Below are 19970 nucleotides of genomic sequence, written 5' to 3' on the forward strand. Positions count from 1 at the left end.
AGAAATCATCGGTTTTATACTGAGGTTGAATACATGTGACAAGTGAACGTTGTGGCGTTGTGGATTAATTTTGTCGTGAATGCCTGTCCAAAGCCTACATAACAAGTGTCATAAATTGTTGAAAATTTTCTCGATCCATGCTATTGAGTCGTGATATATCTTTCCGTCGATTCATCATTTGTTGGATTCTGTGTTCCTTTCGTTGAGCATTCTTAAGTATTTTATTTTCACTCAGCATCTTAGTCAATGTAGTTTCCTTGTTGGAATTTGTGATCTTTGTCAATACTGAGTAGATGATTTCTTTGACGATAAACCTGATTTAAAAAGTGAATAAGAGTTTGAATCGAAAACATGAGTCGTACCATCGGGATTTTCACGGAATCTTCAGATAGGAATCCAGAAATAGACCTTTGCAGACTTTGTAGGAAAAATCATGATTGTTATTACAGCATATTCACTTCGAATGTAGCATGGAAAATAACTGTAAAGGATGCCCTATATGATTTAGTTGGTTTACAAGTAAGTAGCACATCAAATTCACTTCAAATGTAACAAAATAACTGTGAATAATGCCTTACATGATTTTGTCGGTTTACGTGTAAGTGTGTTCGATTTTATGAAAATGGTGCTTACTTCATTTTATGATTTAATTCCAAACTGTTGATGTTCAAGTTGTTTATTAATATCTCAGATTGCTGTGGGAGATGGCCTGCCCACTACCATGTGTCCACCGTGTTTGAAGAAACTTACGGAATTCAGTGTTTTCAAGAAGATTTGTTTAAAATCAGACGCAGTTCTTAGAAAAAGTTGCATCAGGGTGAGTACTTATCGGAATTTCTTATTTGAAGACTGGTGTAGTACAAGTATTGCAGAGTGAAAGGTGAAACTCTTTGGTTTATGTCGACAACAGTAGGAATCAAGAAAGATACATTTTGCGAATCGGTTTACGGTAAAGTGTAACAAGTCCAACTTCCCGTTAATGGTTTTTCCCTATCCGTCAATCGTTGGCAAGGCCCAATTAATGTTGCTGTTGGTGTTACAGTGGCGACGATTGAAGACATTTTGTCTTCAAGTGAAATTAAGTGTGTGCTAAACTACGATATCCGGGAAAGAATGGCATTCAAACTCACTATTTATCAACTCAAAAAGGCAATCTACCCACTGCGCTATACCACGCTACATTTTTAAGTATTTGATTAGGTAATCGGAGCATGTTAAAGTGAACAAATAAAATCCCTGACGATTTGCTGCTAAAGATTGAAGTGTCAGAGAACCAGAAATTATGATGATAAAATAAAATAATTAAACCTTTGAATTACCCAGAAAATAGTTTGTCAATGCGTTGTCATATAAAGTCACATGTACACGTAAACATAATATCTTTCTTTTGGTCGGAGCATCTTCCTTACCTTTAACTACGATCTCATGAGGCTATGGTTATGTGTAATTTAAAATAGTGAAAGTCCGGAAAAATTAACACAGAAAACATTTTCATCAAAAATGTAAAATTAGAAAGAAAATTAGGAAATTTGATGTGGTGTATCTTTTCTGTATTTGTTAAGTTAGTTTTTATATACTATTTTCCAATATTGGAATATAATTTTCATATTTGCATCAACTTTGATTTTTTAAATCACAGCATATTTGGCTAAAACCATTTCTGTTAGTGGCTTTACTAAAATTATTCGCATTTGTGCCTCTAAAAACAGTTTTTTACACAATCTTTTGGATAAACTATTTTGTTTCTAAAAAATACATTATAAAACTTGTAAGTTTTCTACAAATTTTATGGTTAGCAAGTTTAAATATGACCTTAGCATAAATATGTTCACAGGTTTCCTGTGTTAGGAAATACATTTTGAGGTACTCAGATGCTTATCCTTCATAACAGTCTTCAAAATCTTTGCAAAGAATATGGCATGCTCAAGAATTCTCAGATTCTCCTACTCCATCATGGCCGACATTTCTATTTCGACGAGTTGTCCAGGTGCCCTGATGAAGATGGACAACTTGTGCATCAAAACTTTGGCTGGTTGTAAGATAGAGTTGGAGAACCTGACCCAGTGGAATTCCCATGTAACCTTTAATGAATCTATACCCAGGGAAAACCTGTGATAATTCTTTTTATGATATGCATGCCGGGGAAGGTTATTGCATTCTTAAATTTTTTTTGGGCTATCGACGTAAAGAAGGGTTATGAATTCATGCTCAGAGTAGCTTAATTCTTACAATCTATTTTGATGTCTATTCTCTTGAAACCATTTTTTATTTGTTTGGATAACATTTTTTTGAACTAATTGCGTGATATTTGGAATGGGTTGCTGTTTTAATCTGTGGATCAATTATGTGCAATGAGTTTGGAGTGTGTTGACAGAAATATTTTCTTAGTGCATAAGAAATAATTAATGTTTTTTTCTGATCTTTTAGGAATACATTTGAGCTTACGCAAGTAACTGTGGTGATAAACTGTTTCACGTAACTGTAGAGTTAAAGATTTAGTTCATGATGTGTATTTATTTTGTATTTTAATGGTTGATGTGATCAATAACTTATAATTGTGGTTTATTAGTAAGGATCTGCCCACCCTATGATAGAAATGTAGCTATTAGAATATCTTATGGGTGTGGTGTAAAAGGAAGGATGTTGTCCATTGCTAGCTGCAGTTTTTCCCCATCATTGTGGCAGAGATTGAATACTGGAATAGTTTAAGTGTTCATCTTTTGAGGTTAGGCATGAATGAAGCCATTTTTCAATGCATTCATTTGAGTGCAACTGCTGATCTGCCAGACCATGTAATATTGAATGCAACAAATAATAATCAGATGATTCAATGTCTGGGGAATTTGGTCTGTGCGTTCGGCACATTCATTTCAGTGTTTCCAGTGAGGTTTTAATGTTTAAAGTTCTTGGCTTTGTAATGTGAGGTTGAGCATTTCATGCTGTAGAATTACTGTTGAATCATTGGGAACACAACTTCCTTGCTTGACACTAAATTCCCAATGCATGCAATCCCTTGGAAATGGCTTGGTAGGCAACTCCAAACACAAAGCAGTCTCTTCTTGAGTATGGCATTGATCATTGAGCAATGTCTCCAATTGATTTTATCTGAGGTTTTGGCCTTTCTACGCCTAGACAGTTGTCATCATTGAAATGATTGTGTTTGAAGAAATGATACCAATTTTGTAACATTGTTTCTCTTTTAGCATATCTTGGTTAACTATATGGTGCTCTTCTCTCAACACTACGTATCTAATGCCGTGACATATTCATCATGGTTGTTGAGCAATTTGTTTACCTAATGTCGAAGCTTGAGATATGATTATTCTGGTGGTTCAAAAGTGACCAGCAATCAGTGCTTTAGCCATCTATTGACAGGCAGTTGGAACTTTGTTTCAAGCGTAATACATAATTGCTGTGTAATTGGTTTTTCATGTTTTAAGGATAATAATAACAGGGTAATTATAAAAAAATGTTCCATGAAATAGTTTTGGAAGAGAAGATTATATTGAGGCCTGTTTTCTTTCTGCATAAATATTACACCCTGTATTCTCTTCCAGAATTTATATTTGAATATTAACAAGAGGTAAGAGAACATAACTAATACATTGAAAACATACTCCACATGTTTTTTCCCATGATTCTACTGTCGAGAAAAGGAAAAATAGTGATTTTGGCCTTTTAACAGCTACTACTACGAAAGTGATAAATGCAGAAGCAAATTGAGTGCAAGAATAAGAAACTTGATGAATTCATTTTCTTAACTGCAAAAAATTGAATCTTTAGTCCCTCTTTTGATTTCTCATGATTTGAAAAAAAAAAACAGAAAAATGATGCATCTAAATAATCTCCATTCTCTGTCGTGTATTATGCTGTGAAGGGGTAGCTTCCATGGCCCCTAAGATAATTAGAAAAGACCCTGAGTTAACTTGGAATATCAAAATGTTCCTGTCATTTTTTTTCAGTTTGCGCTGTAGCTTTTCAGTATTTGATTAACAGGCATGCAGAGACCAGACTATTTTGATATGATAACAGAGGCAATATGTTTAACATTCTTCTTCTAAATGATTTGAGTATCCCATGTATGTGTTTTTTAAGAGATAAAGGTTTATCCATGTTACTTATTCTGCAGAGTTTTGAAGGAGGAGGGGCAGATGATGAGGAGTCGGAGCCTTGTGTGGAGACTAAGGACTTCATTCAAGATGACATTGAAAACACTTCAGAGTTCGCATGCTCAGACAAAATGACTGAAGTATACTTTCCTGTGCCAGACTGCTTATTGCCCAGGGACGATAGTTTGGTAAGTTATATTCTCATTCACTGTGAAAACTGAGTCTAATCACCTCCAGTTTTACAAATTTCTCGGTTGTATGAGGAATGGGGGTGTGTCTGTTATAAATTTAAGTGTTTTTGTGGGAAGTCACTGGCATAATGCAACCTTCAGATGCTGTTCTTTACAATAGTGACACATGAGACAGGAAGTGGAACCACACAAATATTTTCATGCCAGTCAATAGCAGTTGTACAGCATTGATAATCTGTTGACAGAAATGTCTCGTATCCCGTAGAGTATAATTTTGGATACACTTGTCGAATCTCTGTTCAAGCCATTAGTGGTAGCTATAACAAGGCTGTGTCTCATGATTGCCCTCAATTTGTTCAAGCCATCATGCTCCATTATTTCAACTGAGGAACCAGCATTAACTATTGTGAATCCTTTTTATAAGCCTAGGTGAAGAAAGGATGAAGGCAATTCAATGTACGGTGGAACCTCGACGTATCGTTCCCACTGTTGTGCCCTTACTGTTAGTGGCCAATACTCTCATTCTAACTATGTGATGTTGGTGGCGTAACTCTCCCCTCCCTAGTTGAGCATTTATATGCTGAAGTTTGATCTGTGAGTCGCAAGAATTTATGAGTATTTTGCACTGCCAAAAAATATCAATTGTTGTTGATGTGAACTGTTCCTGATTATTTTTTACTCAATTTTCTGCTGCTGTGAGGTACTCAAAGTTTTGAAACATTTTCCACAATTTTTTATTTTAAGTTAATATTATTATTGTTAGATTTATAAGAAATTTTTTCTAGAAGATTTCAAGTTTTTTTTAAAATCAGTGCTCTTATAGAGTTTAATGTCAAATCATTTTGAAAATAATTATAATGATTTTGGCCAGATTGGGTGGCTGCAAGTGTGCAAGTGAAAGATAAGATTTTATTATCAAATGATCTTATTTTGTTTAGCTTTTTTGTGCAGAAATGAGGTTTTTATTGTTTTGCCTTCGAGTGACACCCATTTTTCTCTTCTAGTGTCATGTAAAAGAGGAGAACCAAGATCACCTCAGTGAGGAGAATAATCCTGTGCTCTACACAGATTCAGCTGGAATTTCAAATTACGACTCGGACCCATTGATGACTGATGAATTGGTGAGTTAACTCTCGCCTTGTATAGTTCCTTTTTTCTAGGGCACAATGTCTTTCTGTTGTGGAATATTGGCAACACCTCTGAGTAGAAACCTACAGCATTTTCCATCACCTGATCAGTCATTTAGGAATACAAAAGAGCCTTCATGAATAAGTTGTTAAAAATGAATGATTAAATGCTATGGACACATTTGGTGTATTTTGCCAAACTGACAGTCCAACTTCACTCACTGAGCAATTGAGCTCGCCGTCATCACCGCACTGAGCAGTTATATTTTTTTTTCATCATACAAACACGGTTTTCACTTCCGTTTGCCACCAAACAGAAGGGGATAAAGAATTGAGAGTAATACTGAGTTTTCTTTAATTTGGTACTCTGACAGAATGACCATGACATCATGATGTAGCTGCTAGCCAGATTCTACTACATAAATCTCATTCCTTATGAGAGATTGATGTTCATAGGAATCATATTGTTGCAGATTTGGATTTTGTGATGAAATCGAACAGGAATTTATATTGTAGGCTAGGGATTCAACCTTCTGTGCCATTTTTGAATGGGGTGTTTGGCGTTTGCGATGCTAGTGGATTGCCAAAAGATATCAATTTTTAGTGACTTGAATTGATTTTTCTTTTCTCTGACTGAATTTTCTGCTACTGTTGTTCTAGTCTTGAAATCCTTCCACTATTAATGAAATATTAAGATTTTGCTTATTCTTAAATTTTTATCTATTTTTTAGAAGTCAGTGCTCATGGCCTTGTACCCCTTTCGAAATTAATTTTAATGATCGGGGAAGTTCACAACTTAAAAAGTTCTTTATTCCCAAGATTTTCCCAATAAAGTTGTTTCTTATCAAACTATGGCTATTATTAGGTTATTTGAGAATAATAAGGATTTTACTGGCTGAATCATTTTGGTTTATCAAGTTAATCTGTTTTCTACAAAGAAACCAGAATCATTCATCAGGAATAATTTATTTTCTACGTACACTTTGTAATTCAAGCTATGTTCATAGAAACTATTTCTTCTTGTACCAATTGATTAAAATGGATATCCATCGTTGTCCCTCTTTCCAATAGAGTGATCGGGTAACGTACAAGTGCACTTCTGTTAAAGAAGATCAGATTAGCGATGATGAAGAAGGACTTCATGTACTCAATGATTGCTCTGATGGTGTCACAAATAAACTGATGCATCAAGACTCTTCTGATCAGGTAATAATATTAATGTACTTTATTTTTTTCTGTATCACCATCATAATTTAACAGAACTAAAATTGGTTTCATGCAACCCCCAATTAATATCTAACGTCTGCTTATCTTTTCATGTATATGGCCTTTTTTATATCCTTAATAACCTGGCCCATGAGAAACATACGGAGCTATTCTTTTCCCTACTCTCTGTCCACCTCTCCTTTTTGTCCGACTGTTGTATTTATAAGGCCATCACATCTAATGAGGTGGCCAATTAAGATAAGGGTTTTAGAAGACTTCCCTTTCCTCCCACTCTTCTTTTTACTTCCTTCTTTTGTTTTCATTTTTTTTATCTTTGGTAATCTTCTGGAGCGACACATTTTGAAAGCTTCCAATCTTTACTTTTCTGCAGCTGTCCATTTTGAAACATGGCTACCATTTTTTACTATGCTCGAAATGTAGTATCAGATATACTGTTTCCCTATTTTGGTGTTAATACTCTCAATTGTAGGAGTCTTCTTCTTTCTAGTGTTCTCGGTGCCTGTGCTATTATACTGACTATTTATTTCTTGCTTCATCATCACTGGTAACTAACCTTCCTAAAGCATAATATATCAGTCTGTTTGTAAGAACAGAGATGTCCTTAAAAAAGACAAAGGGTATTGTAACCTTCATCAGTGGTGGAGTTTTATATTAAATTGAAGAAATTATCATTTGTAGTCTATAATTTTTCATTAATTAAGTGCATTTACTCCTGAAACAATTTGATATGCTTGAAAGTGCAGTCTAAATCTTTTGTGCAAATTAGTTGTAAAGGATTCAGGTTTTTCCAGGCAAACTAATGTTGTTGTGTAGAAATATGCATCATAAAAACTTAATTAAGTCACTGGATGTAAAAATACCTCAAGAAAACACCAGTTATCAATTTTACATGTAGAGAAAAAAATCTTCATATTTACCAATTGAAGTTTTGCATCTTTTGTCCTATTAGAAATTAATCTAAAGATTTCTCTTTTTCTTTAACTCAGAATGGCCTTCAGTTGTATCTCATCTGAGTAAGTTTTTTTGTCAAAATTTGATGTCTCTAAACCAAATTATAAACCAAAATAAACTGAAATTATTTTCTGTTGTTGCCCCTTTTTATTTTCCATGAATGAATGCTATTTCCTAAGGCGTCTGGATTCTCATGCAAAGTGTTCCCATAATATAAGTTTCTGTTATAATATAAGATGATACCTGGAGAATTACATCTCCAGGAACTGTTGCCCAGAGAATAATGACGTGGATTTTTCAGGAATTTTGCAATGAAAATAAGAAGCATTAGGAGTATAGTTAAGTGGTAAATTTAATGACAAGTATAAACATAATCAATTCCTGACATTAACTACCTCCCCGGATAGTATGAAGAATATATCCATTTGAAACTAACTTTTATTTTATTCGTGTGACTAATTCTGAAAAGCACATCTATGTTTCTGTACCTCATTCGCTAATGATGATGATTGGGCATTATGTTACAGCCCAATACCTTAACTGCTTTCCAAGGTGAAAAGGTGGAAGCTCAGAGTAGGGGAGATATTGTGGTAGACCTGGACGCGATGCCAATTGGGGCAAAGAAGGGACTATCTCCGGAGGAGAATGCCCAGGTACGTACAAAATCCTTGTAAGGGAATGTAATTATTAGTTGAAGGAGGTAAAAATCTAAACTTTTGTCATTGTAAATCATAGGACATTCTGCTTTTTACACAGATTCAAAGGTAACCCATTTGATTCAAAGTAATTAATAATTCAAACAAGTTATCTTTTCTTAATGTTAGCAGTTTTTTTTTCCTTCTTATGTTGTTCATTTGGTAGTAGTTTTCTTGCCTTATACATAACTATATAAAATCCTGGGATAGATAAACTTAGCCTTATTAGCCCTCCAGTAGGGAGGTGGTGCACCTTGGTGGTCCAAAGTATTTCATGTGTCCAAGTAGGCTTCCGCGGAGATTATGATGAATTCTGCTGGTTTTTCCGGGTATTCTTCCGCGTTTATCCATTTGTAGGACGATATTTCGCCAACGTTCCAGTTGGCTTCCTCAGGTCCACTGAAGTGATGATGCAGAAATTTGTTCATCTTATATACACCCCGTTTGCCGCCTTTTTTCTCGAGGTGTGCCCTGATTGGTCAGGATCTTTGAAGACCCTTTTCCACGCGCTGGCGAGATTGTAGCCGTCTTCACGGTTGAAGTTCTTTGTCGTTTTGGCGATTTCAATTGCCTCCCTGATTATTCTCGGGTAGTAGCGGCCTTCTTTGTTCAGAAGAGAGGCGTTGTCAAAATCAATATTGTGTGTCGGTCCACTCCATTGGTGTTCCGCTACCGCTGACTGGGTGAAATGTCTATTTTTTACTGCCCTTCTGTGCTCTTGGACTCGGCATTTCAGTGCTCGTGATGTTTGGCCGATGTAGGACTCACCGCAGCTGCATTTAATTTGATATACTCCTCCACAGATGTCATTAGGGTGGTGGTCTTTCGTGTTGACGAGGATATTCGACATCTTGGTGACGCATTTGAATCTGGTCATGATGTTGTGTTTCTGGAGAGCTCTCGCGATCTTTTCCGTGGTACCGGCGACGTAAGGTAGGATAGCGTGTGCCCTCGCCTTTTCTGTAGTAGGGCTCTCTTCATTGGTCCTTTTTGGGGCCATCCGCGACTGCTTACGTTCCATTTTGTGGAAAATCTTCAAGATGTTTTCTCGCCGGAAGCCGTTCATCTGGAAAGTTTCCATTAAATGCCGTTTTTCTTTTTCGATGGAGGCAGCGTCTGAGATGGAGCATGCTCGGTGGAATAATGTTTTAATTACTCCGAATTTCTGTTGTGGGTGGTGATGGGAGTCTGCATGGAGATATCGGTCCGTGTGGGTATTTTTTCGAAAAACAGAGTGTCCCAAAGTCCCATCTCCTTTCTTCTCGACCAGTACGTCTAGAAAAGGTAGGCGATCGTCCGTTTCCATCTCCATGGTAAATGTTATGGCAGCATTTTGTACGTTCAGGTGGTGCAAGAACTTCTGGAGTTCATCTTTTCCGTGGGGCCATATCACAAATGTGTCATCCACATACCTCACAAAGAGTTTTGGCTTTTTGTTGAAGGACTGCAGGGCTTTACGTTCAAAATCTTCCATGAAAAGATTGGCGATTACCGGGGAGAGTGGGGACCCCATTGCAGCACCATTTGTTTGCCTGTAGAATTTTCCGTTCCACGTGAAGTAGGAGTTTCTCAGGCAAAATTCCACCATCTTTGGGATGTCTTCTGGGAGGCCGTCACTTGTGAATGTCTTGATAATCTCTACGGCTTCACCAATTGGGATGTTTGTGAAGAGAGACACTACATCGAAACTCACTAAAATATCATCCTTGCTTATTTTGGCGTTTTTTATAATCTCAATGAAGTGAGCGGAGTTCTTTACATGCGTAGACGTCTGACCGGAGAACGGTACCCCTGTAAACAACGTCAACCGAGAGGAGAAAAAAGCCTTGAGAGAACTTCGGACGAACGACGACATTATTATCACACCGGCGGATAAAGGGAACGCAACTGTAGTGATGAATAAAGAAGACTACATTAGTAAAATCAACGGTCTCCTGAACGATGATACTTACTCCGAAGAAAAACTGGATCCCACCTCCAGGACTCAAAAAGGAATCAAACACATTATCAACCAGTCTTCGATCCCTCCAGAAGAAAGAAAGTGGATCATCGAGTCGGCGCCCAAACCACCTAGATTATATGGTCTACCCAAGATCCATAAGCAAGGTGTCCCTCTACGACCAATTGTGAGTGCAATAGACTCTCCCTCTCATAAACTTGCAAAATACTTGGCCCAGCAACTCGTACCGTTCTCCGGTCAGACGTCTACGCATGTAAAGAACTCCGCTCACTTCATTGAGATTATAAAAAACGCCAAAATAAGCAAGGATGATATTTTAGTGAGTTTCGATGTAGTGTCTCTCTTCACCAACATCCCAATTGGTGAAGCCGTAGAGATTATCAAGACATTCACAAGTGACGGCCTCCCAGAAGACATCCCAAAGATGGTGGAATTTTGCCTGAGAAACTCCTACTTCACGTGGAACGGAAAATTCTACAGGCAAACAAATGGTGCTGCAATGGGGTCCCCACTCTCCCCGGTAATCGCCAATCTTTTCATGGAAGATTTTGAACGTAAAGCCCTGCAGTCCTTCAACAAAAAGCCAAAACTCTTTGTGAGGTATGTGGATGACACATTTGTGATATGGCCCCACGGAAAAGATGAACTCCAGAAGTTCTTGCACCACCTGAACGTACAAAATGCTGCCATAACATTTACCATGGAGATGGAAACGGACGATCGCCTACCTTTTCTAGACGTACTGGTCGAGAAGAAAGGAGATGGGACTTTGGGACACTCTGTTTTTCGAAAAAATACCCACACGGACCGATATCTCCATGCAGACTCCCATCACCACCCACAACAGAAATTCGGAGTAATTAAAACATTATTCCACCGAGCATGCTCCATCTCAGACGCTGCCTCCATCGAAAAAGAAAAACGGCATTTAATGGAAACTTTCCAGATGAACGGCTTCCGGCGAGAAAACATCTTGAAGATTTTCCACAAAATGGAACGTAAGCAGTCGCGGATGGCCCCAAAAAGGACCAATGAAGAGAGCCCTACTACAGAAAAGGCGAGGGCACACGCTATCCTACCTTACGTCGCCGGTACCACGGAAAAGATCGCGAGAGCTCTCCAGAAACACAACATCATGACCAGATTCAAATGCGTCACCAAGATGTCGAATATCCTCGTCAACACGAAAGACCACCACCCTAATGACATCTGTGGAGGAGTATATCAAATTAAATGCAGCTGCGGTGAGTCCTACATCGGCCAAACATCACGAGCACTGAAATGCCGAGTCCAAGAGCACAGAAGGGCAGTAAAAAATAGACATTTCACCCAGTCAGCGGTAGCGGAACACCAATGGAGTGGACCGACACACAATATTGATTTTGACAACGCCTCTCTTCTGAACAAAGAAGGCCGCTACTACCCGAGAATAATCAGGGAGGCAATTGAAATCGCCAAAACGACAAAGAACTTCAACCGTGAAGACGGCTACAATCTCGCCAGCGCGTGGAAAAGGGTCTTCAAAGATCCTGACCAATCAGGGCACACCTCGAGAAAAAAGGCGGCAAACGGGGTGTATATAAGATGAACAAATTTCTGCATCATCACTTCAGTGGACCTGAGGAAGCCAACTGGAACGTTGGCGAAATATCGTCCTACAAATGGATAAACGCGGAAGAATACCCGGAAAAACCAGCAGAATTCATCATAATCTCCGCGGAAGCCTACTTGGACACATGAAATACTTTGGACCACCAAGGTGCACCACCTCCCTACTGGAGGGCTAATAAGGCTAAGTTTATCTATCCCAGGATTTTATATAGTTATGTATAAGGCAAGAAAACTACTACCAAATGAACAACATAAGAAGGAAAAAAAAAACTGCTAACATTAAGAAAAGATAACTTGTTTGAATTATTAATTACTTTGAATCAAATGGGTTACCTTTGAATCTGTGTAAAAAGCAGAATGTCCTATGATTTACAATGACAAAAGTTTAGATTTTTACCTCCTTCAACTAATAATTACATTCCCTTACAAGGATTTTGTACGTACCTGGGCATTCTCCTCCGGAGATAGTCCCTTCTTTGCCCCAATTGGCATCGCGTCCAGGTCTACCACAATATCTCCCCTACTCTGAGCTTCCACCTTTTCACCTTGGAAAGCAGTTAAGGTATTGGGCTGTAACATAATGCCCAATCATCATCATTAGCGAATGAGGTACAGAAACATAGATGTGCTTTTCAGAATTAGTCACACGAATAAAATAAAAGTTAGTTTCAAATGGATATATTCTTCATACTATCCGGGGAGGTAGTTAATGTCAGGAATTGATTATGTTTATACTTGTCATTAAATTTACCACTTAACTATACTCCTAATGCTTCTTATTTTCATTGCAAAATTCCTGAAAAATCCACGTCATTATTCTCTGGGCAACAGTTCCTGGAGATGTAATTCTCCAGGTATCATCTTATATTATAACAGAAACTTATATTATGGGAACACTTTGCATGAGAATCCAGACGCCTTAGGAAATAGCATTCATTCATGGAAAATAAAAAGGGGCAACAACAGAAAATAATTTCAGTTTATTTTGGTTTATAATTTGGTTTAGAGACATCAAATTTTGACAAAAAAACTTACTCAGATGAGATACAACTGAAGGCCATTCTGAGTTAAAGAAAAAGAGAAATCTTTAGATTAATTTCTAATAGGACAAAAGATGCAAAACTTCAATTGGTAAATATGAAGATTTTTTTCTCTACATGTAAAATTGATAACTGGTGTTTTCTTGAGGTATTTTTACATCCAGTGACTTAATTAAGTTTTTATGATGCATATTTCTACACAACAACATTAGTTTGCCTGGAAAAACCTGAATCCTTTACAACTAATTTGCACAAAAGATTTAGACTGCACTTTCAAGCATATCAAATTGTTTCAGGAGTAAATGCACTTAATTAATGAAAAATTATAGACTACAAATGATAATTTCTTCAATTTAATATAAAACTCCACCACTGATGAAGGTTACAATACCCTTTGTCTTTTTTAAGGACATCTCTGTTCTTACAAACAGACTGATATATTATGCTTTAGGAAGGTTAGTTACCAGTGATGATGAAGCAAGAAATAAATAGTCAGTATAATAGCACAGGCACCGAGAACACTAGAAAGAAGAAGACTCCTACAATTGAGAGTATTAACACCAAAATAGGGAAACAGTATATCTGATACTACATTTCGAGCATAGTAAAAAATGGTAGCCATGTTTCAAAATGGACAGCTGCAGAAAAGTCAAGATTGGAAGCTTTCAAAATGTGTCGCTCCAGAAGATTACCAAAGATAAAAAAAATGAAAACAAAAGAAGGAAGTAAAAAGAAGAGTGGGAGGAAAGGGAAGTCTTCTAAAACCCTTATCTTAATTGGCCACCTCATTAGATGTGATGGCCTTATAAATACAACAGTCGGACAAAAAGGAGAGGTGGACAGAGTAGGGAAAAGAATAGCTCCGTATGTTTCTCATGGGCCAGGTTATTAAGGATATAAAAAAGGCCATATACATGAAAAGATAAGCAGACGTTAGATATTAATTGGGGGTTGCATGAAACCAATTTTAGTTCTGTTAAATTATGATGGTGATACAGAAAAAAATAAAGTACATTAATATTATTACCTGATCAGAAGAGTCTTGATGCATCAGTTTATTTGTGACACCATCAGAGCAATCATTGAGTACATGAAGTCCTTCTTCATCATCGCTAATCTGATCTTCTTTAACAGAAGTGCACTTGTACGTTACCCGATCACTCTATTGGAAAGAGGGACAACGATGGATATCCATTTTAATCAATTGGTACAAGAAGAAATAGTTTCTATGAACATAGCTTGAATTACAAAGTGTACGTAGAAAATAAATTATTCCTGATGAATGATTCTGGTTTCTTTGTAGAAAACAGATTAACTTGATAAACCAAAATGATTCAGCCAGTAAAATCCTTATTATTCTCAAATAACCTAATAATAGCCATAGTTTGATAAGAAACAACTTTATTGGGAAAATCTTGGGAATAAAGAACTTTTTAAGTTGTGAACTTCCCCGATCATTAAAATTAATTTCGAAAGGGGTACAAGGCCATGAGCACTGACTTCTAAAAAATAGATAAAAATTTAAGAATAAGCAAAATCTTAATATTTCATTAATAGTGGAAGGATTTCAAGACTAGAACAACAGTAGCAGAAAATTCAGTCAGAGAAAAGAAAAATCAATTCAAGTCACTAAAAATTGATATCTTTTGGCAATCCACTAGCATCGCAAACGCCAAACACCCCATTCAAAAATGGCACAGAAGGTTGAATCCCTAGCCTACAATATAAATTCCTGTTCGATTTCATCACAAAATCCAAATCTGCAACAATATGATTCCTATGAACATCAATCTCTCATAAGGAATGAGATTTATGTAGTAGAATCTGGCTAGCAGCTACATCATGATGTCATGGTCATTCTGTCAGAGTACCAAATTAAAGAAAACTCAGTATTACTCTCAATTCTTTATCCCCTTCTGTTTGGTGGCAAACGGAAGTGAAAACCGTGTTTGTATGATGAAAAAAAAATATAACTGCTCAGTGCGGTGATGACGGCGAGCTCAATTGCTCAGTGAGTGAAGTTGGACTGTCAGTTTGGCAAAATACACCAAATGTGTCCATAGCATTTAATCATTCATTTTTAACAACTTATTCATGAAGGCTCTTTTGTATTCCTAAATGACTGATCAGGTGATGGAAAATGCTGTAGGTTTCTACTCAGAGGTGTTGCCAATATTCCACAACAGAAAGACATTGTGCCCTAGAAAAAAGGAACTATACAAGGCGAGAGTTAACTCACCAATTCATCAGTCATCAATGGGTCCGAGTCGTAATTTGAAATTCCAGCTGAATCTGTGTAGAGCACAGGATTATTCTCCTCACTGAGGTGATCTTGGTTCTCCTCTTTTACATGACACTAGAAGAGAAAAATGGGTGTCACTCGAAGGCAAAACAATAAAAACCTCATTTCTGCACAAAAAAGCTAAACAAAATAAGATCATTTGATAATAAAATCTTATCTTTCACTTGCACACTTGCAGCCACCCAATCTGGCCAAAATCATTATAATTATTTTCAAAATGATTTGACATTAAACTCTATAAGAGCACTGATTTTAAAAAAAACTTGAAATCTTCTAGAAAAAATTTCTTATAAATCTAACAATAATAATATTAACTTAAAATAAAAAATTGTGGAAAATGTTTCAAAACTTTGAGTACCTCACAGCAGCAGAAAATTGAGTAAAAAATAATCAGGAACAGTTCACATCAACAACAATTGATATTTTTTGGCAGTGCAAAATACTCATAAATTCTTGCGACTCACAGATCAAACTTCAGCATATAAATGCTCAACTAGGGAGGGGAGAGTTACGCCACCAACATCACATAGTTAGAATGAGAGTATTGGCCACTAACAGTAAGGGCACAACAGTGGGAACGATACGTCGAGGTTCCACCGTACATTGAATTGCCTTCATCCTTTCTTCACCTAGGCTTATAAAAAGGATTCACAATAGTTAATGCTGGTTCCTCAGTTGAAATAATGGAGCATGATGGCTTGAACAAATTGAGGGCAATCATGAGACACAGCCTTGTTATAGCTACCACTAATGGCTTGAACAGAGATTCGACAAGTGTATCCAAAATTATACTCTACGGGATACGAGACATTTCTGTCAACAGATTATCAATGCTGTACAACTGCTATTGACTGGCATGAAAATATTTGTGTGGTTCCACTTCCTGTCTCATGTGTCACTACTGTAAAGAACAGCATCTGAAGGTTGCATTATGCCAGTGACTTCCCACAAAAACACTTAAATTTATAACAGACACACCCCCATTCCTCATACAACCGAGAAATTTGTAAAACTGGAGGTGATTAGACTCAGTTTTCACAGTGAATGAGAATATAACTTACCAAACTATCGTCCCTGGGCAATAAGCAGTCTGGCACAGGAAAGTATACTTCAGTCATTTTGTCTGAGCATGCGAACTCTGAAGTGTTTTCAATGTCATCTTGAATGAAGTCCTTAGTCTCCACACAAGGCTCCGACTCCTCATCATCTGCCCCTCCTCCTTCAAAACTCTGCAGAATAAGTAACATGGATAAACCTTTATCTCTTAAAAAACACATACATGGGATACTCAAATCATTTAGAAGAAGAATGTTAAACATATTGCCTCTGTTATCATATCAAAATAGTCTGGTCTCTGCATGCCTGTTAATCAAATACTGAAAAGCTACAGCGCAAACTGAAAAAAAATGACAGGAACATTTTGATATTCCAAGTTAACTCAGGGTCTTTTCTAATTATCTTAGGGGCCATGGAAGCTACCCCTTCACAGCATAATACACGACAGAGAATGGAGATTATTTAGATGCATCATTTTTCTGTTTTTTTTTTTCAAATCATGAGAAATCAAAAGAGGGACTAAAGATTCAATTTTTTGCAGTTAAGAAAATGAATTCATCAAGTTTCTTATTCTTGCACTCAATTTGCTTCTGCATTTATCACTTTCGTAGTAGTAGCTGTTAAAAGGCCAAAATCACTATTTTTCCTTTTCTCGACAGTAGAATCATGGGAAAAAACATGTGGAGTATGTTTTCAATGTATTTGTTATGTTCTCTTACCTCTTGTTAATATTCAAATATAAATTCTGGAAGAGAATACAGTGTGTAATATTTATGCAGAAAGAAAACAGGCCTCAATATAATCTTCTCTTCCAAAACTATTTCATGGAACATTTTTTTATAATTACCCTGTTATCATTATCCTTAAAACATGCAAAACCAATTACACAGCAATTATGTATTACGCTTGAAACAAAGTTCCAACTGCCTGTCAATAGATGGCTAAAGCACTGATTGCTGGTCACTTTTGAACCACCAGAATAATCATATCTCAAGCTTCGACATTAGGTAAACAAACTGCTCAACAACCATGATGAATATGTCACGGCATTAGATACGTAGTGTTGAGAGAAGAGCACCATATAGTTAACCAAGATATGCTATAAGAGAAACAATGTTACAAAATTGGTATCATTTCTTCAAAGACAATCATTTCAATGATGACAACTGTCTAGGCGTAGAAAGGCCAAAACCTCAGATAAAATCAATTGGAGACATTGCTCAATGATCAATGCCATACTCAAGAAGAGACTGCTTTGTGTTTGGAGTTGCCTACCAAGCCATTTCCAAGGGATTGCATGCATTGGGAATTTAGTGTCAAGCAAGGAAGTTGTGTTCCCAATGATTCAACAGTAATTCTACAGTATGAAATGCTCAACCTCACATTACAAAGCCAAGAACTTTAAACATTAAAACCTCACTGGAAACACTGAAATGAATGTGCCGAACGCACAGACCAAATTCCCCAGACATTGAATCATCTGATTATTATTTGTTGCATTCAATATTACATGGTCTGGCAGATCAGCAGTTGCACTCAAATGAATGCATTGAAAAATGGCTTCATTCATGCCTAACCTCAAAAGATGAACACTTAAACTATTCCAGTATTCAATCTCTGCCACAATGATGGGGAAAAACTGCAGCTAGCAATGGACAACATCCTTCCTTTTACACCACACCCATAAGATATTCTAATAGCTACATTTCTATCATAGGGTGGGCAGATCCTTACTAATAAACCACAATTATAAGTTATTGATCACATCAACCATTAAAATACAAAATAAATACACATCATGAACTAAATCTTTAACTCTACAGTTACGTGAAACAGTTTATCACCACAGTTACTTGCGTAAGCTCAAATGTATTCCAAAAAGATCAGAAAAAAACATTAATTATTTCTTATGCACTAAGAAAATATTTCTGTCAACACACTCCAAACTCATTGCACATAATTGATCCACAGATTAAAACAGCAACCCATTCCAAATATCACGCAATTAGTTCAAAAAAATGTTATCCAAACAAATAAAAAATGGTTTCAAGAGAATAGACATCAAAATAGATTGTAAGAATTAAGCTACTCTGAGCATGAATTCATAACCCTTCTTTACGTCGATAGCCCAAAAAAAAATTAAGAATGCAATAACCTTCCCCGGCATGCATATCATAAAAAGAATTATCACAGGTTTTCCCTGGGTATAGATTCATTAAAGGTTACATGGGAATTCCACTGGGTCAGGTTCTCCAACTCTATCTTACAACCAGCCAAAGTTTTGATGCACAAGTTGTCCATCTTCATCAGGGCACCTGGACAACTCGTCGAAATAGAAATGTCGGCCATGATGGAGTAGGAGAATCTGAGAATTCTTGAGCATGCCATATTCTTTGCAAAGATTTTGAAGACTGTTATGAAGGATAAGCATCTGAGTACCTCAAAATGTATTTCCTAATACAGGAAACCTATGAACATATTTATGCTAAGGTCATATTTAAACTTGCTAACCATAAAATTTGTAGAAAACTTACAAGTTTTATAATGTATTTTTTAGAAACAAAATAGTTTATCCAAAAGATTGTGTAAAAAACTGTTTTTAGAGGCACAAATGCGAATAATTTTAGTAAAGCCACTAACAGAAATGGTTTTAGCCAAATATGCTGTGATTTAAAAAATCAAAGTTGATGCAAATATGAAAATTATATTCCAATATTGGAAAATAGTATATAAAAACTAACTTAACAAATACAGAAAAGATACACCACATCAAATTTCCTAATTTTCTTTCTAATTTTACATTTTTGATGAAAATGTTTTCTGTGTTAATTTTTCCGGACTTTCACTATTTTAAATTACACATAACCATAGCCTCATGAGATCGTAGTTAAAGGTAAGGAAGATGCTCCGACCAAAAGAAAGATATTATGTTTACGTGTACATGTGACTTTATATGACAACGCATTGACAAACTATTTTCTGGGTAATTCAAAGGTTTAATTATTTTATTTTATCATCATAATTTCTGGTTCTCTGACACTTCAATCTTTAGCAGCAAATCGTCAGGGATTTTATTTGTTCACTTTAACATGCTCCGATTACCTAATCAAATACTTAAAAATGTAGCGTGGTATAGCGCAGTGGGTAGATTGCCTTTTTGAGTTGATAAATAGTGAGTTTGAATGCCATTCTTTCCTGGATATCGTAGTTTAGCACACACTTAATTTCACTTGAAGACAAAATGTCTTCAATCGTCGCCACTGTAACACCAACAGCAACATTAATTGGGCCTTGCCAACGATTGACGGATAGGGAAAAACCATTAACGGGAAGTTGGACTTGTTACACTTTACCGTAAACCGATTCGCAAAATGTATCTTTCTTGATTCCTACTGTTGTCGACATAAACCAAAGAGTTTCACCTTTCACTCTGCAATACTTGTACTACACCAGTCTTCAAATAAGAAATTCCGATAAGTACTCACCCTGATGCAACTTTTTCTAAGAACTGCGTCTGATTTTAAACAAATCTTCTTGAAAACACTGAATTCCGTAAGTTTCTTCAAACACGGTGGACACATGGTAGTGGGCAGGCCATCTCCCACAGCAATCTGAGATATTAAAAAACAACTTGAACATCAACAGTTTGGAATTAAATCATAAAATGAAGTAAGCACCATTGTCATAATATCGAACACACT

The 19970-nt window shown here is 36.5% G+C and overlaps 2 protein-coding genes across 2 annotated transcripts; one reads left to right on the forward strand and one right to left on the reverse strand.

Annotated features, from left to right (window-relative positions):
- The first annotated feature begins 1953 nt into the window (after window positions 1–1953).
- Window positions 1954–8373, forward strand: LOC124173262. The gene is made up of 5 exons (XM_046552781.1): window positions 1954–2076; window positions 5305–5421; window positions 6499–6633; window positions 8133–8258; window positions 8362–8373. The coding sequence occupies exons 1-5, from the start codon at window positions 1954–1956 to the stop codon at window positions 8371–8373; spliced, it is 513 nt and encodes a 170-aa protein (XP_046408737.1).
- A 3827-nt stretch (window positions 8374–12200) lies between these two features.
- Window positions 12201–18618, reverse strand: LOC124173264. Its single transcript, XM_046552782.1, has 5 exons — window positions 18496–18618; window positions 15151–15267; window positions 13939–14073; window positions 12316–12441; window positions 12201–12212 (listed from the first exon to the last, which is right to left on the reverse strand). The coding sequence occupies exons 1-5, from the start codon at window positions 18616–18618 to the stop codon at window positions 12201–12203; spliced, it is 513 nt and encodes a 170-aa protein (XP_046408738.1).
- Between the last annotated feature and the right edge of the window lie 1352 nt (window positions 18619–19970).

Source organism: Ischnura elegans (assembly GCF_921293095.1).
Source record: "Ischnura elegans chromosome 13 unlocalized genomic scaffold, ioIscEleg1.1 SUPER_13_unloc_4, whole genome shotgun sequence".
Classification (NCBI taxonomy): Eukaryota; Metazoa; Arthropoda; class Insecta; order Odonata; family Coenagrionidae; genus Ischnura; species Ischnura elegans.